Source organism: Peromyscus californicus, unplaced genomic scaffold, assembly GCF_007827085.1.
Source record: "Peromyscus californicus insignis strain IS unplaced genomic scaffold, ASM782708v3 Scaffold_4__1_contigs__length_199733344, whole genome shotgun sequence".
Taxonomy (NCBI): domain Eukaryota; kingdom Metazoa; phylum Chordata; class Mammalia; order Rodentia; family Cricetidae; genus Peromyscus; species Peromyscus californicus.
The window spans coordinates 193,720,101-193,745,043 of NW_026294562.1; the positions used below are offsets into that span (position 1 = coordinate 193,720,101).

Below are 24,943 nucleotides of genomic sequence, written 5' to 3' on the forward strand. Positions count from 1 at the left end.
AAAATATATATACAGTTATATAAAGAAATAAATAGTTTTTAAAAACAAAGTCTTTAAAGAGACAGTAAAGGTAATATAAAAAATAAGCCACATAAAGATAGATATCACACAGAGAATCTGGATTGTGTTGTCTTTGAGATTTTTAACTACAGAGAGACATTAGATTGTAAAGACAGATAAGTTAAACCAATATGTATATTTTAAAGGTAACTTGACTTCAAAATTTGGATCTAAGGATGTGTTGCTTTGGAAAGGCGGCTCTGCTTTTGTTTCCACAGAAAGCCAGAGGCTATGGATTTGTTCCAGATTAAGATACATCAGGTTTGACCAGCCAAGACCCCCTGAAAGGTCTCCAATGACACCATGGCCCAGATGATCCAACATCCGGAACGGTTTCAGGCAACTGGCTCAGACAATACAGCCACACAGACTACTCCATAATCCTAACATTTTCTTTATGTCCCCATAAGAATACAGCGCCCTCACCCAGCAAAAAGTAGTATGAGAATCTACGCCTAAATTCCCAAAAATACCAAGCTGGCTTTAAGATAAATTGGCTCACTCCTTCTCTAACCCAAGCATATTACTAAAAGAAAAGGTTGAGAGGTTCTTCAGTCCCATATCAAAAGAGCCCTCTGGTGTGGAACAGAGAAAAAACAATATTTTTATAAATGCAATCTCTTTCTAAAAAAGAAAAGGGGATAGTATAGATAATGATAGGATTAAAGGGTAGATTGTTAACCTACTTTTAAAGAGCAATGACTTGTTTGAAATGTTTTACATTGCTGTAGATTTTAGTTTATTGATATAAGTTTAAACTTAATTTTGTTATACTGTATATATATATATATATATATATATATATATTTCTACTCTTGTTTGAGGTATTATGTTTATGTAACTCATTTAGATTGTAATGGACAATAAATAAATACAGATTAATAATTTGTCTTCTATGATAGTCAAACTTGTAACATGTTAGTTAAGTTTTCTAGGATTACATAGATATATTTCAGATAGATAGGTAATCTTCAAACACTTCAAAGACCTACAAAATATGGCATTCAAAATGTTTTAAAAATTGAGACTTTCTGGACAGTGAGACATGTCTGCTCCTGGCAGCACCGATTTACTTCAGAGAGGAGGATGGGCATTGAAGACACTCTGTATGGAGTTTATCTTCACCTTGGCAAAAATAGCCATTTGGGCAAGAAACTGTTCTTGCCTGGACTGCTTGAAAAAATATATCGACTGGACATGTAAGACCCATAGGAAAGTGACCACTGAACTTTGCTTGGCAAAGTGGTCCTTCAGGTTCTTGCTTAGCAGAGGAAACTGCCATACAGTCTACAGGACACAGAGAAAAGTAACTGAGAGACTCTAGGCCTGTGGGCTGAAGACAGATGCCCCAACTTTACAGAAGAACTCTGTATAACTATCCAGGCTGCCAGCTGTCTCTGTCTACTCTTGCAAGACTCCTGAAAGTTGCTTGCATCCTTCTCCCATTTCTCAGGTAATATTATATCCTTCTGAGGTCTTTGATGTAGTTGAAGACTAGATAGTTATAATTTCCTTAGTTATGATAAAATATAAGTTAGATATGAAACCTTAGACTCACAAATATAGGATAGATAGGATATCTTCTTTAATTTTGCCAAATACAAATAGACTAGATATTATAAATAGACTAGATATTGTAACTGTAATTCTTGCTTGATAATTGCTTTGTTATATGAATTTTACTATGTTAAAGTTAAAACCTTCCTTTTTGGAAAAAAAAGAAAAGGGGAGGTGCTGTGGATGATTGATTGATTGATAAATAAAGTGTTGATTGGCCAGTAGCCAGTCAGGAAGTATAGGTGGGACAAGGAGAGAGGAGAATTCTGGGAAGTGAAAGGCTGAGAAAGGGGACGCCACCATGAGGAGCAGGATGTAAAGTACCAGTAAGCCACGAGCCACGTGGCAAGATATAGATTTATAGAAATCGGTTAATTTAAGATATAAGAACTAGATAGCAAGAAGCCTGCCACAGCCATATAGTTTATAAGTAATATAACTTTCTGAGTGATTATTTTATAATTGGGCTGTGGGACTGTGGGGGATTGGTGGGACCCAGAGAGAAACTTTCCAGCTACACCCCTTCTAACATGGTTATTTGTTTCTTAGCTTGTTGGTTTAAGGGCATTAGAAGTCCAAAGTGACAATGGGGAAGTCTGAGCTTCCAGTTAAATAGAATGTTTGTTTGGGCTCCTAGCAGAATACTCTTCTGTCTGAAACTGAAACTTACAGGATACAGAACTTAAGGTTGAGGGAACAGGAAACAAAATTTTCCTAGTGGGTCATTAGGGGTGATGGTGAGAGAAACTATTTCTCCCCATCTTGATTCCTGGGACACCCAGGTCCTGATTATGGAGGAAACCTTACCATATATTGGACACTGAATCAAAGCGTGTGTTGCCTTCTGGAGAACCCTGCCACAGCCCTCCAAGCTGCTGCCACCTAATTGGCCCTGTAACTGTTTCTTCAAAAAGCCATTCCTTCTTTCTATATGGCCAGCTGCTTCAGGATGGTGGGGAACATGGTAAGACCAGCGGATTCCATGATTGTGGGCCCACTGTTACACCTCTCTGCTCTGAAGTGAGTTCCCTGGTGAGAAGCAATATTGTGTGCAATACCATGATGGTAGGTAAAGTATTATGTAAGTTAACAGATGGTGTTTTTGGCAGAAGCATCTCATGCGGTAAAGGCAATTCCATAAGCAGAATAAGTATCTACTCCAGTAAGGACAAAGTATTGTCCTTTTCATGGTAGAAGTGGTCCAATGTAGTCAACCTGCCACCAGGCTACTGGCTGGTCACCCTGAGAAATTGTGCCATATCTGGGGCTGAATGTTGTTCTATGCTATGGGCAGATCTGGCACTCAGAAGCAGCTATAGCCAGGTGAGCCTTGGTGAGTGGAAGTCCATGTATTTGAGCCCATACATAATCCCCTTCTCTGCCACCATGGCTTCTTTGTTCATGGGCCCATTGGGCAATGGCAGGAATGGCTGGGAAAAGAGGCTGACTGTCCACAGAATGGATTATCCTATCTACTTCATTACTGAACTCCTCATCAAACCTAGAAATTCCAGAAGCTACATCTATAAAATCTCAACAACCTGACTGCCCCACAGTGAACCTAGCAAAAGCAAGAACAACATACCAAAATGTATAGGGAAAAGTCTACACGGCTTCAACCCTACATAGAAAACTACGGCAACTGAAAAATGGTGGTAGCAGGAGAAATAGTCTCCACCAGGGAAAAGCCAATAACCAACTAGTTATTCAATAACAAATAGTCATCTTTCAAAACGTATTTATAAGTATGATGGATGGACTTAGTAGTTTATTTAGGAATATATGTATGCAGTAGCAACTAATGAAGAAAGAAGCTACTGTAAGATGTCTTTCTGTATGCTGTGAATATATGTTGTTCCCATTGGTTAATAAATAAGCTGCTTTGTCCGATGGCAAGGCAGCTTAGAGGCAGGCAGGAAATCTAAGGAGAGAGACAGGAAAGAGAAAGGCGGAGTGGGGGAGACTGCCATCCAGAGAACAACATCTAATGGAATGCAGGTAAAGTCAGAGAACACACGGTGATACATAGATTTAATAGTTATGGGTTGAGTTAAACTATGACTTAGCTAGCAAAAGGCCTGACATAGGCTTTCCAATTTGTAATTAATATAAGCCTCTGAATGATTATTTTGTAAGTGGCTGAGGGACCCTGGGGCTGGGCAGAACTGGAGTAACATGGGACCAGGTGGGACCAGAGAAAACTTTTGGCTACAAGAAGTCATGAATTTAAAAGAGAGCAGACGGTATATGGAAGGATTTTGAGGGAGGAAAATGAGAGGAGAAAGGTTCCAGTTATATACTAAACTCATAATTATAAGTGTAAAAGAAAAACAAACTAAAAACAAATGAACAAACAATAACAAACCCAAACTAAAATCAAGCCAAATCAAATTTATATATCTATCAAGGAAATGCAGATTAGGACTCCTTTAAGTTTCCATGCTGCCCTAGATACAGTGGCAATCATCAGAAAAAGAAATGATAATGTTGGCATAAATGTGGGTAAAGGATGTCATACACTGCTGTGGGATAGAGAACAAGAGAATGAACTTCTGAAATAAGTGTAGATGTTCTCAAAGAAATGAATACATCAAAGAAAGAAAACTACTGTGTGACCCAATTACAGCACTGATGTGTGACATTTTTCCTGTGGAAACACTGATAAACATTCACTTAAGGCAGATAAGGAACCAATAGGAACCTAAGTTGGGGAACCAACAAAGTCAACTTTGCTAAAGCAATAAGGTTTCTTTTTAGGGATATTTTGTCTACATGTATGTCTTTGCACCACGTGTTTTCCTAGTGCTACCAGAGGCCAGAAGAGGGCACTGGATGCCCTGGAGTGAGGTTACATGTTGGGTGCCCATGTGAAGGTGCTGGGAATTTCAAGTGAGTCTTCTGAAAGGGCAGACAGTGCTCTTAACTACTGAGTCATTTCTAAAGTCAAGTGGACCAATGAGTTTTATTGGGGTCCCTTACAAGAGTGTCGGTGAGGGATTACTTATAAAAGGACAAAGGATTCAATGTGAGCTGCATTATCCTGTGAGAGTGATGACTAATGAAGCTGGTCACCTGGGGATCACTGCACAGCTTGCAGGTAGCACAATGGAGGTTGGAAGTGTCTTTCAAGTCATGCACGATCTCCTCCAAGCAGCTTGTCTTATTTTGTCTGGTCCAGGCAGCTGGACTGTGTCTGCTCCACGGCTAGTCTGTGCATCTTCTGTGCAGCTCAGCTGTCTGACAGTGTCAGCAGTCCTTACTGATTATATGTGCTTGAGGCAGGAGGGCACTAATGAGTCTTGCCAGTTTCTGTGATGACCTCCTGAAGGTATTAATGTAGGAAAAAGGGGCTGGCTAAAGAACGCCACCCTGACCCTGGAGCCCAGAACCATGGAAAGAAACAGCCTGGATCTGGGACCTGAGCCAGAGAAAGAAACACTTTATCCCCAAATCCAGAACCAAAGAAACATGCCTTGACTCTGAAACCCATACCAAAGAAACACTCTTGGTCCCTAGAATCACAGCCAGTGAAAGAAATATGCCCTGGTCTTAGAATTAGGGTCAAAAAGCCAAAAAAGGTCAGTGAAAGAAAAACAGTTTGGCTCTGAAATCAGGTCCATCTCTGCCCCTAACCCACAAAACTAGCCAATCCCTGAGCAGAAAAAAAATCTAATCAATCCCTGGTTAACTCTGTCCCCAAGAGATCCCACATAAACCACTCTGCCTGGTCAGTTGTGGGATGTTCTCCCCCCCCCCCCCCCCCATAGAGGCAGCCACTCTCCTGGACTCCTCCTTCTCAAATAAATTTCTTTCTCAAAAGAGTCTTGGGCATGAAGATCTTTATTTGCTGGCACAGAGATTACTAAGACGTCCCATAGTGGGCTGAACAGAAGAACCTTGCTGAGACATCTCGTAGGGAGCTGAACAAGGGGGAGCAGAAAAAGTAACAACTTTTCGCCAGAGTCAGAGAAAATTGCTGCATTTCTGCAGGGGTTTCCCCTTTAGCAGAGTGAAGCAAAAGAAGCAGCATCTTAGGCTGGAGAAGAAGCAGTACTCTGCTAGGAAGCCCCCTTAAGTGGAGGTTGAGTAAAGCTCAGCTGTAGCAGCTCTCCAGGAGAGGAGCAAGATTGCTATATCCTGTGGGGAGACCATCCCCCAACCACACCAGGTATAGCAGCCCGGACAGTCAGGATAACTTTTTCTTTTGAGCTTTCTTAACAGCTCCAGGCGTGACTCTCCCGAGTAGTCAGGATACCTTTCCCTCCAGAGTTGAGCTGTCCCATTGCAGCTCCAGTTGTCAGAGCTGTCCTAGTAGCTCAAGGTGTCATCTGACTCATGAAGAGTCAGGATACCTTCCCCCCCAGAGTTGCAACACACTTGCCTATAATTAAGTTGTCTATTTGTGAGCTTCAGGAGGCTTCCTGCAGGATAAAATATTTCACCTCCACTTTTAGCAATGGCACTGAACCCTTGTGTCATGATCCCTTTTGGGTTCCATATCAGATATCTTTTATATTAGAATTTTACATTATCATTCATAGCAATAGCAAAACTACAGTTATGAAGGAACAACAAAATAATTTTATGTTTGGGGGTCAACACAACAGGAGGAACTGTATTAAAGGTCACATTAGGAAGCTTGTCTTAGAGTATCCTGTTTCTTTCCCTCTCTTTTAATATCCTGTGTTTTAAGGAAAGTCTTCCAAGATGGATGGGTTTAATCTCAGAGGAAGCTGATACACAATAACCACTCCTGGGCATAAACTCTAAAGACTTGCCATCTTACCAATAAGCACTTGACCATCATATTCATTGCTTCTTTATTGACAGTATCTAGGAAATGGAATTACCTTAGATGTCCATCAACTGACACATGGATAAACAGAACTTAGTGTCCTGGCTCTTCTGTGGGATGTGTTTCTATACGCTGTGGATATGTTTTATCATCACTGGTTAACACAGAAGCTGCTTTGGCTTATGCCAAGGCAGAATATAGCCAGGCAGGAAATCTAAACAGAGATATAGGGAGAAGAGGGCAGAGTCTGGGAGACACGATCCAGCCACCCAAGGAACAAGATGCCAGTAGACCAGTAATGTGGTAATACACAGATTAATAGAAATGGGTTAATTTAAGATATAAGAGTTAGCTAAGAAGAAGACTGAGCTATTTGGCCGACCATTTACGTGGTGACTTACAGAGGCTTCCTAGTGAGACCTTACTCAATGTCAGAGAATCTGAGCTTGCTTTACCCAACAGAGCTGCATAATAGGATGATTTGGCCTGGGACATGTTTACCAGGTGTTTGGGAGGGTCTACACTTGGCTGTAAGGTGTGCTTTGATCTTGCAAGGGGGAGGTCTTTTGCCTCTCCCCTTGGCATATTATAAAAAGCCCCTTAGAATAAACCTCTGGGCAACTGGGTATTGACCTAGGGCCCTCCCAAAGCCATCCTGTGTCTCTGTCTTCCTTATTGTCTCAATCTTTCTACCTAATATTTCCTCATTCCTCTCTCCTCCACCCAAGAGCCCTTCAACAGGTTGAAGCTGGGCTCCAGCAGATTCCCACACATTTGTAATTAATGTAAACCTTTGTGTGATTATTTGGGGATGGGTGGTTGGGACAAAGAAAAGCTCTGGCTCTTATTACATGGCTCCAAACATTTTGTTTTTGCATTTTAGTAAGAGGACATGTAGAAGCCAGGAAACTAGAAGTAGACCTGTAGTGTAGATGCAGGAAAAGAGGTTAGATAGAATATAGGTTATATGAAATTAGATAGTGGGAATTTAAAATGATTTAAATATGTACTATAATTTGTCTTAGTTAGGATTTCTATTGCTCTGAAAAGACACCATGACCATGGCAACTCTTACAAAGAAAACATTTAGCCGGGCAGTGGTGGCGCACGCCTTTAATCCCAGCACTCGGGAGGCAGAGCCAGGAGGATCTCTGTGAGTTCGAGGCCAGCCTGAGCTACCAAGTGAGTCCCAGGAAAGGCGCAAAGCTACACAGAGAAACCCTGTCTCGAAAAACAAAAAACAAAAAACAAAAAAAACATTTAATTGGGCTCCCTTATAGTAGAGAGGTTTAGTCCATTATCATCATGGTGGGGAGCATGGCAGTGTTCAGGCAGATAAAGTGCTGGCTACATCTTCATCAGAAGGCAACAGGAAGTAGGCTATGACATTGGGTGGTATCTTGAGCAAATATGAGATCTCAAAGGCCACCTCCACAGTGACACACTTCCTCAACAAGACCACACCTATTCCAACAAAGCCACACCTCCTAATAGTTCCACTCCCTAGTAGCTTATGGGGGTCAATTACATTCAAACTACCACAGTAGTGTTGAGGATAAGTGAAGGTTGCTCAAAGGTCAACTAAAATGAGATGTTTGTAAAAAAGCTAGATGGGAGTCTATCATTTTGCAACCCAAGCAAAAAATATAATGAGAGGATAGGAGAACACATGTGATATAAAAAGATGGATCATTGGATAATGTGTACTAGATGTTTAACTGGGGATGGGGAAAAAAGAAAGGAGTAATAGTGGGTGGGTTAATGAAAATGAAGGGTATATGAAGTATTATGAAATCACATTGTCTTACAAGTTAACAGGAAATATAATTTTTCAAACTTTGAACAGCAGCAACCCACATAGGTAAATAATGCTGATCTTAGGTACCAGGGCTATTAAATGAAATGCTATATACCAAGTATTGGTTATCTGACTAAGAATTACTAGTCATGGAGACACCAGAGGCACATCAAACAGGTCTTCATTGCCAGTGCTCTTCCTTGGACATCATCAGTACATGACATTGCTGAAGGCACAAAACACTTTGGTTATGAGATAGAGAGAAAGCAGTTTTGAATGTACCAGGGAACTCTTCCTGCTGGCTAGCTTCCATAGGAGTGCAAGGTTCTGTGCAGGTACCTGGCAGGGAAAAGATATCAGCGGTCTCATTTACCCTGGACCCTGCATCAGTAATACAAACCTACTTGGCAAGATGTGTACACTGGTGCAATACTGGCACATCTGTTTATGGGCATAACCAACCTGTCTCTTGATAGGATTGACACCAGATCCATAGAAGGGAATTCATGTCTGGTACTGTACACATAGGTAAAAAAAAAAAAAAAAAAGTCATGGCTTGGGAATTACAGGTCCAAGGGCAGAACCTATTGATGTTTTATTAATGATCATGTTAATCTGCCATCTGAATATTCATGTTTATAATATCAATTTGTACTACTCTGAAACTTGAAGTTTCCTCTTGCAGTTGGTAGTAGATAATCCAGATTGAAATAGTTGTTCAAAAAGTACTGAGAACAAGCAACTGTGCAAGACTGGCACAATTACCATTTAATCATGGTTGAAGGAGGGCGCCAGGAGCCTCCTTTCCCTCAATGAACATCTACTGGCAGTTAGTGGCAGGTATGTTATTTTAGAGTATGTGGTGGTTTGAAAGAAAATGACCCCCAAAGGGAATGGTAACATTAGGTTTGGTCTTGTTGAAGTAGGTGTGGCCTTGTTGGAAGAAGTGGGTCACTGTGGGGGCAGGCTTTGAGATCTGTTTTTGCTCAATCTTAGCTCAGTGTGACACTCAGACCACTTCCTGTTGCCTACAAGTCAAGATGTAACTCCTTCTCCACTCTCAGCTCATTCTCTAGTACCATGTCTGCCTGCATGCTGCCATGTCCCGCCATGATGATAATGGACTAAACCTCTGAAACTGTAAGCCAGCCCCAATTAAATGTTTTCCTTTGTAAGAGTTGCAGTGGTCCCTTGGTCTGCTGGCAGTGGTCCAGAGGGTGCCTGGACCAGTCTACTCTGGTGACCAGCCTAGCAAATAACCTAGCTATCATCATAGAGCCTTTGTCCAGTGACAGATGGAGGCAGATACAGAGATCCACGGCTAGGCACCAGGCTGAGCTCCAGGAATCCAATTGATGAGAGAGAGGAGAGATACTGCAGGCGAGGGATGTCAAGATCATGATGGGAGGATGTGCAGAGATGACCGGCCACACTAGTGGAAGCCCATGAACTGTGGACTGGTGGCTGTGGAGCCCCCGTGGGAGTGGACTAGACCCTCTGGACACGGAAGACGGTTGTCTGGCTTGAATTGTTGGGATCCCAAACCCAGGCAGGGGGATCGGGATCTGTCCCTGGTCTATGGGCAGGCTTCTGGAATCCAGGGCCTGTGGTGTGACACCTTGCACAGCCTTGGTACAGTGGGAAGGGGCTTGGACCTGCCTAGGCTCGGTGTGCTGGGCTCTGCTGACTCCCCATGGGAGACCTCGATTTGGGGGTTGTAGGGATGTGGGGTGGCTTGGGAAAGAGGACTGGGGGTGGGAGAAGGGAGGAGGGGGGGTCTGTGGGTAGCATGTGGAGTAGAAAATTTCTTAATAAAGAAAAATGAAAAAAAAGAGTTGTGGTGGTCATGGTGTCTCTTCACAGCAATAGAAACTCTTAATTAAGACAGAGTAAATACTTCCCCATTTTCTGTCAGTACTTCAAAAGTAATTTCTGCATGTTTTCAGGGATTTCTTTGTTCTTTTTATGAGACAGGGTCTTTGTGTAACCCTGGTCGTCTTGGCATTTGCTCTGTAGGGTGCCTTAATCTCCCAGAGATCAACCTATCTCTATTTCCAGTGTCCAGGGATCAAAGGCATGTTCTACCATGCCTTGTGACCTTAGGGATTTCTTTTTAATTATTCAATTTTATATGTATGGGTGTTTTGCCTGCATGTATGTATGTACAGTATTTGCATGACATGCCTACAGAATTCAGAAGGCATCAGATACCCTAGTACTATAGTTACAAACAGTTCTGAGCTGCCAGGTTGATACTGAGAATCAAATCAGGTCCTATGGAAGAACAACCAGTGATCTTAATCACTGCACCATCTCTCCAGTCCCGATCTGGGGATTTATAATCTATAAGTGAGTATGTACATTTTGTCACATTCACAGTTAAACTATTTACACTTTCTCAACTTCTTGCTATTTGTATAGTTTGAATCTAGTATGAAGATTTTTGAAGGTGAATAAAAGATGAGAATTTATTGGAGCATTTGTTTTCTTTCATTATGAATTTTCTTTCATGGTTACTATTTCAGCACTAGGTAAAGGATTTATAAAATTGAATGTATTTGGAGGATGGAACTTCCAATGAACAGCAAGACATGGGGACTATATGGTATAGCTTTATAAGGTTTGCCTGAAGTATGAATTTAGTGAGGTATAGCAAAATTAGAGGAAAAATTAAAAGCTTTCTCAAAATTTTTGATACTACATTTTGTCATTATTATTATTATTATTTGTTATTGGAGACAGGGTTTATATAGTCCTGCCTGTCCTGCATCAGGCTGGCCTTGAAGTCACACAAATCCCACTGCCTCTGTGTCTGAAGTGCTGGGATTAAAGGTGAGCACCACCATGATTGGAATTATTATGAATTTTTAGAGGCCGAACAAGATAAATGTTTTTATTATAGCTTTTCTCAGGGGCTGAAGAGATGGCTTAGTGGTTAAGAGCGCTGGATCTTCTTCCAGGGAATCAGGGTCCAATTCCCAGCAAGATATAGCAGCTCACAACTGCCTATAACTCCAGCTTTGGGAATCTAATACCCTCTTTTGGCATCCATAGGTAGGAAGCATATATGGAGTACACAGACATGAAATGCAGTCAAAATTCCTATACATATTTTTTTAAAAAACCTTTTCACACAGTTACATTTGCAGAATTTTGTTTTAATATAAACACTGTGATACTTTTTAATAATTAAACCTCATTAAAGATATTCACAAGTTTCATATCTTTATGGCTCTATTATGTATACTGTTGTGACTTATAAGCAGAGAATACCAGATAAATGCTATATCACATTGCTTACAATAGCTTTTTTCGCTACAATATAAATTTTCTGATGAGCCTGAATAGTTGAGGACTTAGTAAAAGATTCGCCACATTCCTTACATATGTGAGGTCTCTCTCCAGTATGAACTCTGTAATGTGTTCTAAGATTTGAATGCTGGATGAAGGATTTGTCACAGTCTTTGCATTTGTAAGGTTTCTCTCCAGGATGAATTTTCTGATGTACTCTAAGATACGAGCTTCGAGTAAAAGATTTGCCACATTCATTACAGAAATAATGTCTCTCCTTTGATGTTTTCTCAGATTTGAATGCTGGGGAAAGGCTATGTCTTTGCATTTGTAAGTTTTCTTTCCAGTATGAATTTTCTAATGTTCTCTAAGAGTTGAGCACTTAGAAGATTTGTCACATTCCTTACATCTGTAAGGTTTCTCTCCAGTGTGAATTTTCTGATGTGTTCTAAGAGTTGAGGTTATAGCAAAGCATTTATCACATACCTCACATTTGTAAGGTTTCTCACCCATATGGATTCTGTGATGCATTTTAAGATGTGATAATTCAAGAAAGGACTTACTACAATCTTTGCCTTTACATAATTTCTCTAGAGAATGAATTTTCTGGTGCCTTCTAAATGATGAGTAGTGTCTACAGGATCCGTCACACTCATTGCATTTGTAAAGCTACTCTCCAGCATGCCTTTTCTTTTTATGTATTTTCTGATGGCTTTGAAGAGCTGATAATTGAGGAAATGACTTTCCACATTCTTTGCATTCGTAAGGTTTCTCCCCAGTATGAATTCTTTGATGTGTTTTAAGACTTGAGCACTGAGTAAAGGATTTGTCACAAACGTTGCACTTGTAGGGTTTCTCTCCAGAATGAATTCTCTCATGTTTTGTAAGAGTTGACTTTAGAGAAAAGAATTTGTCACATTCCTTACATTTGTAAGGCTTCTCTCCAGTATGCATTTTCTGATGGCTATGAAGTGCTGATAAGTCATGAAACATCTTTCCACAATTTTTGCATTTGTAAGGTTTCTCCCCAGTATGGAGTCTTTGATGTATTTTAAGATGTGAACACTGATTAAAGGATTTGTCACAAACATCGCACTTGTAGGGTTTCTCTCCAGTATGAATTCTCTGATGCTTTGTAAGAGTTGACTTTACAGGAAAGGATTTGTCACATTCCTTACATTTGTAAGGCTTCTCTCCAGTATGTAATTTCTGATGGTTCTTAAGTACTACCAACAGGCGAAATGACTTTCCACACTCCTTGCATCTGTAAGGTTTCTCCCCAGTATGAAGTCTTTGATGTGCTTTAAGACTTGCACTCTGGTTATAGGATTTGTCACAAATGTTGCACTTGTAGGGTTTCTTTCTGCATTTCTCACACTGGTGTGGTGTCTCTCCAATGCAGATTATTTGTTTTATAAGATTGTATGTAGAGCCAAAACAGTCATCATATTCTCTCCGACGATTATGTTTCTTTGCAGTGTAGTGTCTCTGATCTTGAGGAATATTGGGACAGAAATCTAGAGATTTCTCACAGTCTTTAGATTTGCAATGTTCTTCTCCAGTGTGCATGCTTTCATGTCTGTCTGGGTTTGATGAGTCAATAGAGGCATCCCTGTGATTACTGCATGTGTAGTTATTAGAGTTTTCTGTAATTTCACTTGTTCTATAAAGTGCACATGTAGAGGGATCATGAAGCACTTTGCCAAGCTCATTACACTGACAAGACTCCTTTTCAGTCTTCACATGTTGATGGACAGGATCACATTTGCAATAGTTCTCTGAAAATGAGTACAATTCAGATTACATGGGCTTGTTCCAAGATTAAACATTTGATAAATGACAGAGTCTTTCAGTTTTCTCTTCAGAAAAATCAACCAGCAACTATTTAGAATAGAGTTCTTAGTAGTCAATCTTACTCTTTCACTATAATTATATGGATTCTCACAAAAAAACAAAGTGATAGCCTTCACGGAAGATGAAACAAATATTAGAGGAATCAGTAATCCAGCCTTGGGATGGAGCTCACTGACTGATTATAATTAGAATACATGTCTCTAATTTTAAATATTTATTTCCTCAGGTATTGATGAAAAAGAGTTTAATCTAATCCCAGATTCACAGTATTTGTACTTCCTAATACCAGCAATGAAGAGTACTGTTGAGAATTGCTTTTAAGATTAAAGGCTTACTCAAAAGCATCAAAGAATTCTTTTTTCTTAAAAAAAAAAAAAGGGATTAGATTCTTCAAAATTCATAGATGCAAATCAAGTATTCTGCCAGACATCAGAGGTCATTTGAGGCAGGGCTGTCATGGGCAGCTATTGCTTATTTCTACCCTCCACTGTCTGAGCTCCACACACTGCTGTGTTTCTTAACTTTCCTCATAGGGTTATTCTCAAGTCCACTCTGTACACTGACTCCAAAGATTATTTCCCAGAAGGGTGTATGTGTGTTCTCCACTGGGAAAAATATAAAAAGGATGTGATATAAAGACAGACAGCAAGGAAGGCAATTACAGAATAATTCTACCCCATGGACTCATTTTAGACACAAAATTTGTAAAATTATTCCAGTTGGATGTCAGCATAATCAAATAAAATTGCATTTTGTACTAGTATCAAGTCACCATAGTTCAGATGCAATAAAGCACAATGTCTTCTAACAGTTACAACAGGTAGAATGCATCCCGGGACCAGGACACTATAGTAAGTTAAATGATCAGGAATCCTTTCAAGTGGAATTAAATACAGCAAAACCATTTTCAGCTCTTGCTTTCTCTTTCACTGGAAGCCACCATTGTCCTGCTCATTCATGAGCCCACCCTGGTTGTGGCTACTCTCTCCTCTCCACATTCCAGGGCAATCTTATTTGCTCTGGACAGGTGATCAGGCCAACCTTGCATATAATAATCCATCCACATGTTCTGTGAGGTAGCCCATGACTCATGACAGAGTTTCTAGAAAGAATACAGACATCTAACACAGTACTGTGCTCAGTACATGAAGAGAACACAAAGTATGGGAATATAGGAATGATTTCCCAATTGTTATTTCCTGTAAGTATTCTAAACATATTTAGGGAGAAATTTCAGTTTCTATACCTTGAGTTTTCCTCATAATTAAAATGATGTCAAATGCAATTATGGACATGGAACTTAAGATATAGGTGGAAATAGCCCCAAATCCTGTGACCTATAATCTGTCCTGTCTGTAAAATATGCTAGGGCAATGGTGCAGCAGAAAGTGAGGGAGTAGCCAAGAAATGTCTGAATTTACTTATGGCCCAATCTACAAGACTGAACCCATAGCCAACACTGCTTGGGTAACCAAGGACCAAAGACTAGATAGATCAGGGAACAACAGTAAAACAAAGAACTACTGGTATAAAAAGAAAAAAAAAGTGTCAATAAAATAACTCCTTATGATATTCTACTATACTCATAGATCAGTGCCTTATTCCGTCACCATCTCACAAGCTTCCTCCTGCAGCATATGGGAAAAGACGCAGAGACCCACAGTCGGTCAGTATGTGGAGAGAGTCTACATGTGATGTCTCCATTAAATCCCTCCCCTCAGAGCTCACGGAACCATGCAGAGAAGAGGTGAAAGGTGTGTAAGATCCCAAGGGGATAGAGGACAACAGAAGAACAAGGCCCTCTGAACCAACTAGCTAAGTGTAAGAGAGTTCACAGAGACTGAAGCAGCAGGCACAGGGCCGACACGGGTCTGCACCAGGTCCTCTGCATATGTATTTATATAGTTTTAAGCTTAGTCTTCTCATAGGACGCCTGAGTGTGAGAATGAAAGGGTCTCTAGTGCTCGTGTCTATACGTGGAACTCTTTTCCTTCTGTTGGGTTACTTTGTCTAACTTCAGTATGATGGTTTTTGCCTCATCTTATTATATTTTATTTTGTCAGGCTTGGTTGTTATCTCTTAGCAGGCTATTATTTTCTAATGAGAGACAGAAAGGGAGTAGGTATTGAAGGGAGGGGATATGGGGAGGAAGGAGTTGTAGAGGGATGGGAAAGTATCATCAGAATATACTGTATGAGAAAAGAATCCACTACAATAAAAGGAAAACAATGGAAAAGAAGATCTGGGTGCAAACATTATATGCGGCGACATTTCTGAATGCATCTTGGAACCAAAGCGAGGGGTGCATGATACCTCTAAAATGGAAAACGGAAGGGAAAAATTAAGTATCGTGAAAAAGTTCTTCTGTAATACCAAAGTTTCCATAGTCCTCTGTTGTTTCCAAGACTGCTTAACACAGAGCTAACAACCTATAAAGTCGGTACATACAAAGGATTAATTAGGAATTCTACAAGCAAAATTTCTCACCCAGAGAGACCAGGTTGCGGTAATTCTCCAACATCACATCAGTGTACAAAGACCTCTGAGCAGAGTCCAGGTATTCCCACTCCTCTTTTGAGAAGTCTACAGTTACATCCCAGAATGTCAACAGACCCTGAAACAAAAAAGTACAGCTTGATCATGTGATACTGGACAGCGTGCTTTCTTGGATATAAGGAGACCTGAAGAAATTAGAGCTATAGATGAGGGAACACAATTACTCAAAAAAATTATTTCTGATACAGTCACATCCTATAATGAAGGTTCTAACTCTGTGAAAAACAGGATGACACAGTAGTCTCACATGCAATATACTCAAAAGAAGACACACAGTTAAAGTCTGGACATGGTTATCTATCTGTCATGGATGCTGTGTTTATGTCCCACAGGATCACAGCATACATGTCTTAGAAGAAAAATCTGTTATGAGGACATGTGCTTTTAAATGCTGTACTTGTAGATCATGCTACAGTGGATTAAAACCCATATTTAAAATGAGAAACACAGAAACTTAAAGAACACAGGAAATACCCTCAGAATATGGGATAGGCAAGAATTTACTGAAAGGAAAAAACACAAACCGAACTGGAAATAATCCCAAGTATCAACAGATGGAATTACATGGATATAAAGTGTTTCTGTTTATCAAAAGAAACAATCAGCAGCTCACACAGACTCCCCACAGAATGGGAGAGAGACTGTACCAGTGACGCTTTGGATAGGGGCTCTTACCTAGAATTTACAAACAATTATAGAAACTAAATACCATGGAAATGAAACTGCCAAACAATATATGTGCAAATGATCTGAATAGACACTTTGTGAAAACAGAAACACAAATGGCCAATAAATTTTGTAAAACGTGTTTAGAATCCCTAAAATGCCATCATGGAAATGCAAATTAAAACTACTTGAAATACATCTCACCCCAGGCAGAATGACATCAAGCAATCTGACAACACATGTCAGAGAGGATGAGGACGAGGAAGAAAGATCCCCTTAGTCACTGTTTGTGTGTAGTGTAGTGTAATTAATACAACCATTGTGGAAATAAGTTTAGAGAGCATTGAAAAAAATTAAAGATAGAACTAATATATGAACAGCTCTTTTACTCCTGGGCATACACCCAGGGAACTCCATTCTCCACTATTGAGATAATTACAGCCCATATTTACTGCTGCTTATTCACCAAAGCAAAGAATTGGAATCAACCTAATTGTCTATCAACAGATGAATGGATAATGAAAATGGTATACATATAAAATGGAATACTATACAGCTGAAGAGAAAAATGTAATAAAAATTTTCAGGATAATGGTGGGACTTAGAATATGTAATAGTAAGTAATGTCATACAAGTCAGAAAGAAAGAAATCACGTTTTCCCTCATATGTAGAATCTAGCCAATAATATGTGTATATGAGAAACAATGTACATGTGGGCACAGTAGAACATGGAGTAAAGAGAACAGGAAACTTTAAATCAGGAGTTCAGGTATAACTGAATGCAGGTAATGAACACCAGTTATGAAAAATTATATAAAACTACTTGCTTTTCTAGTTCTAATTCTGTGACACGTCTTTTGGTTTTGGGTGGTGTATAATTACAACATAACATACTCAATAGTAAACATATAAAATCACATGTGAGGCTCAGAGCTTCTATTCCTAATGGCAACTCTAACTGTATAAAATTACATTAAGTTGTATAGTCTTTGGGTATAGTTAATTTCAGTAAGTGAATTTTTTGTTGTGTGTTTGTTTGGAATGACTTTTAAAACAAAGTTAAAAAAAAATCAGAAGCAGAAAACTAAAGGCATCCAATGTCTCAGAATATAACGTTTCTAGAAAAAATAGTGTACATGACCACTGACCTGGGATATGTTTATTGGAGAATCAGCCATTTCTTTCTGTTTCTCGTCTTTGACTTTCTCTTTCAGGAACAATGAATAGATGGGTTGCTGCCCTTTCATATAAGAGATCAAAAAGAAAATGCAAAAATTAATACTAAAAACTGACAAAGAAAAATGTCAAACTGCATGAAAAGACACAAGGAGCAGAATTTCATCATGTGTCCAGTAAATGATTCCAAAGACAGGAGAACATGGAAATACATTTAAAGCCTGGAGGGAAAATCATCATCAACCATATTGTTGCAACCAGACAAATAGTCTCTAAAATTGATGGAGACATAAGTGCATTTCAAGATAGGCATGAATGAATACAACTCACTTCAATAAAGCAGCACAGCAGATATTAAATAGGAGGGAAAATATACAGAGGAGAATCAGAGGAATTATCCATTGGAACATGGTAAGTAATACATTTCATGTGAAGAATTGATAAGTAGAGGAGAAATGGGAGGCAAGCCACTAACTCTCATAGTAAAGAAACAATACTCTCAAATATTCAACCAGCAACTGCCGTGGAAAACTTTTGTACACTGTGAAGATTTGTCACTGTGATTGGTTTAATAAAGAAGCTGATTGGCTGAAAACTGGACAGGACAAGGCTAAGCGGAAAAATCAAACTGAGGATGCTTGGAAAAAGAAAGTTAGGAGAGCTGCCAACCCAGATGGAGAACTAGTTAGACACACAAAATGGGATGGAGGTAAAGGCCAAAAGTCTTGGGGCAGTACATGAATTAATAGAAATGGGTTAATTTGCAACAGTTAGTTAGTAATAAGTCTGAGCTATTAGCCAGGCATTTACAATTAATATAAGACTCTGAGTGATTACTTGAGAGCAGTTGTGGGACAGGGAAACTTCCGCTTAAAAGCAACATTAAAATCAAAACCATGCCGGGCGGTGGTGGCGCACGCCTTTAATCCCAGCACTCGGGAGGCAGAGCCAGGCGGATCTCTGTGAGTTCGAGGCCAGCCTGGGCTACCAAGTGAGTTCCAGGAAAGGCGCAAAGCTACACAGAGAAACCCTGTCTCGAAAAACCAAAAAAAAATAAAATAAAATAAAATCAAAACCATAAGAAATAAAATCCGATGAACAAAAATTCTAGCCACTCTAGAAATCAATACAGAGAATTTTAAACCAAATATACAAATCCTTAATTTAAACAAATCTAGCACATGAGCCAGCTGTACCATTCCTTGGCATATGCTCAAAGGACTTGACATCCTACTTACAGGTAGTTGCTCATTCTGGTCATTGCTGCTCTACTCACAATAGCTACAAAAGGGAAACAAGTCAAATGTCCTTCAACTGACAAATGGATAGTGAAAACATGGTACATTTATATTATAAAATATTATTCAGCTTCGAAGAAAATTGAAATCCTAAACTCTGTAGGTAAATGAATGGACCAAGGAAAGATCATATTGCGTGAGGTAACCCAAACCCAGAAAGACAGACATTGCTTGTTCTCGCTCATAGGAAGTTCCTAGCTCCAAATCTTCAGATTGGAGTACACAACCTGGAGTGAGTACAGTAACAAGTAAAATAAAAATAGACCACAGTGGGATATAGGGGACTAACAGAGAGGGAAGGAACAGGGAACAAGTGATCTAAAGGGAGAAATGGAAAAACAGGGAGAGTTTTAATGATAGAGAAGAAACAGATGTAAACACAGAAGGACAGTAAAATAACACTAAGAATATCTAAAAAGTCATAAGCAATCATACTATTGTCATCTACCATTAATGCCTATAACATAAGTCTGTGTATACAGTTAAGAGTTAGAGTATAAATGAAAGTTTCCCATCTGGGCTGATAATGGTCCTTACAGTGCCACAATTTTTTTTTTTTTAAATGAAACCACCAACACTAGGTGTAAGAAGCCTGCTTTGAAGTTGTTGGTTACAACTATCCTTGAGATTATCGAAACATTACAGGCTACTGCTGTTGCCCATACTTGCCTCCTAGAGGTAGAAGGTAAGTCCCTATTGTTGAAGAAGCCATGCATTTTGCACACTGATCCTAGAGGACTTGAGTAGATCAGAATTTAAAACTTCCTGTCTAGGGACTAACTTTCATAATACCAGAAGGCAACATTCAAGCTTCCCAAGGAGGGAGCCAGCGAACAGTCCTACCCAGCTATGACACCTATGAACCACAACAGTGATCTGCACTGCATGATAGCCCTAAGGGTGCAAGAGTGGCACACAGACCTTGGTGGTAACCAACAGCTTCTAACTGAATTTAAGACACTGTCAACAAGGGGCAAATCAGGCCTATTACTGGAAACCTAGCCAGTGTCCCCAGAGTTAGTGAAGTCAATAATCTTGGAGGAGAATCTAGAACTACTAATTTATTAAATCAGCATAATTCCTAACTGCATTCTAAATATTTTCTTATTCCCACAGATAAATGTAGTTTCTCACCCCTCACCAAGTAAAGCTATTTTAGCAACAAAGGGAGATTATTATAGAAAACCAAAATCAGTGAAAATGCAGAGTTGTGATGCTCAGTCCCAACCGACACAAACAACACAACTTCTTCACCTCAGGCTCAGGGATCACTGAGAACGAGGGGTGGGAACACTGTAACAGCCAGAGGAACAGGACATTTGCTGTGAGATTGTGTCTCCTAGAAATGTCAGAGAAGCTACACGCATGAAATCTTACAAACATGGCTGACTAAACATGAGTAGAACAAGGACAACACCAAGAGACATGCTGACATGGAAGGGAGAAACTAGGCCTTAACCTTAATCAAACACCAAGGGATTCTGAGAGCTGGAGAAATAGTCTTTCCCAGAGCAGTATGCACTATATGGTTACCCAATACCAAATGTTCATTCCTGAAAACATACAGACTGTGTAAGTTATATTTTTATGTTTAGGAATACATACAAACATAAAATGACAATAAAAGGAAAAGTTATTAAGAAATAAAAACTGCCTTGCAAAGTCAAGATTTTAGATCATCTGCATAAAAATGTGTATAAGGGCTTTATATCATTTTCTATTACTGCTACTCACATAAGTAAAACTTAATAGAGCTAGAGAGGTGGTTCATTGCGTATGGGCATCTGTTACTGTTTTAGAGACCCAGGTTCCATTCCCAGACCCCAGACAGTGGCTCCCATCTGTCCATAAATACAATTACAGACTGCACATGATATACAATCATACATGTAAGCAAAACAGTCTTGGCAAAACTGATTTCATGTTCTACATCCACATTCATTTGATCCCCTTTCCACGCCTTCACCAATCCCTCCAACATACCTAGACCCTTAGCTCCTGTCTCCTCTCTCCTTCCAGGCCACTTTGTTCTGCTGCACAGGTGAGCAGGTCTGGGTGATCAGTGAGCCCTGCACAAGAGAAAGAGATTCTTCAGAAAGCACCTGGATTTCTAACACAGGACTGTGCTCAGTAGATGAGGAGAAAATGAAACACAGGATTCTACAAATGACTCCCCCCCAGCTGTAACGCAGGGTCAGAATACTGAAAATATTTAGAAAGCATTTTCAGTTAGTGTCACTTGAATCCCACTTCCAAGCGCAGCTCAGTCAAATCTCAGGGGCAGAAATGTAAACGCATGACTGGGATGAGAATATCATACACTAGTGAGGTTCTGAATTTATCATGGACCAAAAGTGATGGAAGCCCTCGGAAAAGGACTCACAAGAAGAGAACATTTCATGACAACTTTCTTTGTTCCTCTGAGGATTTCGCTTTATTCTGTGAGGTGTGAAGACTCCTTCACACACCGCTCACACACATGCAGACTGGTTTTCCTAGGAACCCTGAGGAGGAGCAAGGGAGACTGCAAACAAACTGTTCTCACCCACAGAAACCAAACTGCTGCAATTCTGCAACATCCAGTCTCTGTACAAAGCCCTCAGAGCAGGGTCCGGGCATTGCCCCTCCTCCCGGGAGAAGTCCGTAGTCACACCACTGGCTGTCCACAGAGCACAAAGTAAAACACAACAGTCTGAATCGTCCTGTTGGTGCACACCTTTAATCCTAGCACTTGAGAGAAACAGGTGGGTGGATTCTGTTTTCCAGTCCAGCCTGGTCTACATGGTGAATTTTGGGGTCAACAGAGCAACACAGGTATTTTGAGTCTCAAACACAGCAAACACAAGAACCACAAACGAATAGTTTGGTCATGTGTCCACGGACAGAGTGCCTTTCTTGAACTGAGGAGAGAAAAGACTATTGCAGACGTTTTCTGATGTAGATGAGTGATCATAATTATTCAAAATATGCCTCCTAATATCATCTTATACTATAATGCTTTTTCTTTGCTTCGAGAGAGGGTTTCTCTACGTAGTATAATCCCACTGAAGGAGAGTAAAGACCATCACTCAAATTTTTTGATCCAGTTAAGCAAGCTTTATTTCTGTCAGACAGATCTATATCCCTAATGTGGGGTTTGAAAATATAGTATTGAATAAAGGAGAAAGTGGGGCTTATATATCCCCCAAAACTGCAGAGCTAGGGGGTTTTTGAGGTTTGGTGGATTTCCAGAAGAATTTTGGTTAATTAGGAACTTTGGTGAACATTTTAAATTTATTTGGCAGAACATCTTATCAGGGTATGTTCAAGCTGTGAGTCAAACCCCATAGGGTGGGGAGCATGTCAAATTCCAGAAACAGGTTAAAGCACGGTCAACTTGAATTTGGCAGCAAACAGAAACGAACTTGTTCTGACCTTGTAACAAAATGGCTTCCATCCTTAAGGTGGAGCCAGGCTGGTCCATCATTAGCCCTGGCTGTCCTGAAATTCACTCTGTAGACCAGGCTGGCATCAAACTCAGAGGTCCACCTGCCTCTGCCTCTGGGGGTGCTGAGATTAAAGGTGTGTGCCACCACCACCTGGCTCAGAATGCCTTTTCTAACTGAAAACGCTGTGACCTGACACCCTCAAACAATATACTGTGCTTTCCAGACTCCAAAGTGCAACACTAAGAACTCAGCACAAGAGGACACATTTCCCTTTTCCTTTCTTTCTTTCCTCTTTTTTTTTTTTTTTTTCTGTTGTTGTTTGCTTTTTTCTTTGTTTGGGACAGAGTATCTCACCATGTAGGAATGGGTGTCCTAGAACTCATTATGCTGGTCTCAAACACAGGGATTCACCTGCCCCTGCCCCTGGAGTGGTAGGATTCAAGGCCTGTGCCACGAGATCTGGCTAAGACACTTTTCAGAATGCCATATTTACACCACAGAGTACATATGTCTCAGATGGAAGAATAATGGTGTACAAAAAGTTTACTTTCAAGTGTTAGCGTTTACAAACCATACATGTAAAACTAGCAAAAATATATTTTTTATGCGATTAAATCTGCAAAAATTCCTTTCATGTCTAATACCTAAAAGTTCTCCCATGATGCTAAATCCCCAAGTCCCCAGGTATAACAAGGAAGCTAGTGTGGATGAATGTAAATTTGAAGAGTTTTGACTTTTCCACCAAAGAGAACCGTGTTTGCAAATATCAACAGATAAATTCAGACTTTCTACTAGAGTAGTTTTATAAGAATATTTTGGAAACCAGAGGATCTATGAAAAAGAAAAAAAATAGGATTAGTCTAGTTCAAATGATCTAACATTTACAGACAAGAAAAGACATCCACAGCAATGTTTCACAGCCGGCTTCCTTATGAACAGCGACTGATTGCTGTAAGGTAAAAGGACCAGTGAAAGAAACCCACCGTGGTCCTGAAACCGGAGCCAGTGAAAGAAACACACTTTAGCCCTGAAACTAGAACAAAAAAACATACTCTGACTCTGAACCCAGAGCCAAAGAAACACACTTTGGCCCTGCAACCAGAGCTAAATCTGCCCCTTGACCAACTGAGAACAAAACCAACCAATCCCTGAGCATGAAAACCAACCATTCCCTGAGCAGAAAACCAACCAATCCCTGAGCAGAAAACCAACCAATCCCTGAGCATGAAATCTAGCCAATCTGAGCTTGTTCAAACTCAAAGTGATTGAAATCCGACCAATTCCTAACCTGAAAATCTTCTCCCTGGAAAAACTCCGCCCCTAAGAAGCCTAATATAAACTGTGAATCTATTCAGTTTGGTGCTGCCTTTTCCCCCTCCAGCAGAGGCAGCTACTCTTCTGCATTCTTCCTTCCTAATAAATCTCTTGAATGAGGTTTGGGTGAGGAACTTCTTTTGCTGAGCAGAGACCCGGCCTGGGCAGTGGAGCAGAGCACACTTTCGCTGGCGAAACTTTTCCCTGGAGCAGGACTTACAGTGACTTGTGGTATTCCTTGGCTCCCGACTGCCGGGATCCCTTTCCATTCGAGCAGCAACCAGGAACGCCAAGCTATGGTTCCCGCCACTGCGCTGCTGACTGGTGACTTTCCCAGGCCGCCCCGCGCGGAGACTGCGGCTCCGGGGAGGTTTTGTGTCCCCGCGACTCCCCGCCGTGTCCTCCGCTCCCAGGTCTGCACCACGGGACTCCCCACCGTGCAGGGCCCGGTGCAACGACAGAGAATGAACACTTGACACTTCTGCCTTTGCCTCCTCAGTCCAACTCCTCCCCGCTCTCCCACGAGGTTTCCCAGCTTCCGCTTACGTCACTCCCTAATCCCACCCACACTCCACTCTTCTACTCCCAGCCAATACGCCACATCCTCCCAGCCGCTGTTTCCCGTTGTGTGTCCCCGCCTCTGTGAGCCCGGTCCCTCCCACTAGGTCTCAGGCTGCCCTGGACCCGCTCTGCACAGCCTCCCCACATGCTCGCTGCCAGCCTGGACCAGAACTGGATCTAGGAGGACGCTGCACCCTGGTATCTGAGCCCTACAGTGAGTTCTGAAATCTTCAGACAAAAGACAGGCCGCCTAACCCTGACTTGATTACCAGATTCCTGGGCTACATACATACCTACACAAACGATAACAGGCTACATTCAAATGTCAGCGTCCCACCCACAACACAAACAAGGCAAGTAAAAACAAAATTCTGCAATTGTGCCTTGGGGGAGACATTTCAGGAACTTTGAATATGAATAGAAATAGGTGTCTCCAGAAGTCAGTGGGCAGAGTTCATGCCTAGTTGTACTGCTGTCACCACTAGATGATGGTCTTGTTATTTGACTAACTCAAACAAGTTCTTTTTAGCCTCCAAAGGCAGGAAGCATACATATAATGTATAAACACACATGCAGTCAAAATATCTA

General features: G+C 40.6%; 1 protein-coding gene across 1 annotated transcript; it reads right to left on the minus strand.

Annotated features, from left to right (window-relative positions):
* Positions 1 to 12,098: 12,098 nt before the first annotated feature.
* LOC128095655 (zinc finger protein 54-like) lies at positions 12,099 to 24,844 on the minus strand. Its single transcript, XM_052714828.1, has 5 exons — positions 24,015 to 24,844; positions 21,036 to 21,121; positions 17,727 to 17,818; positions 15,843 to 15,969; positions 12,099 to 13,279 (listed from the first exon to the last, which is right to left on the minus strand). The coding sequence occupies exons 3-5, from the start codon at positions 17,754 to 17,756 to the stop codon at positions 12,171 to 12,173; spliced, it is 1,266 nt and encodes a 421-aa protein (XP_052570788.1). The 5' UTR covers positions 17,757 to 17,818; positions 21,036 to 21,121; positions 24,015 to 24,844; the 3' UTR covers positions 12,099 to 12,170.
* Between the last annotated feature and the right edge of the window lie 99 nt (positions 24,845 to 24,943).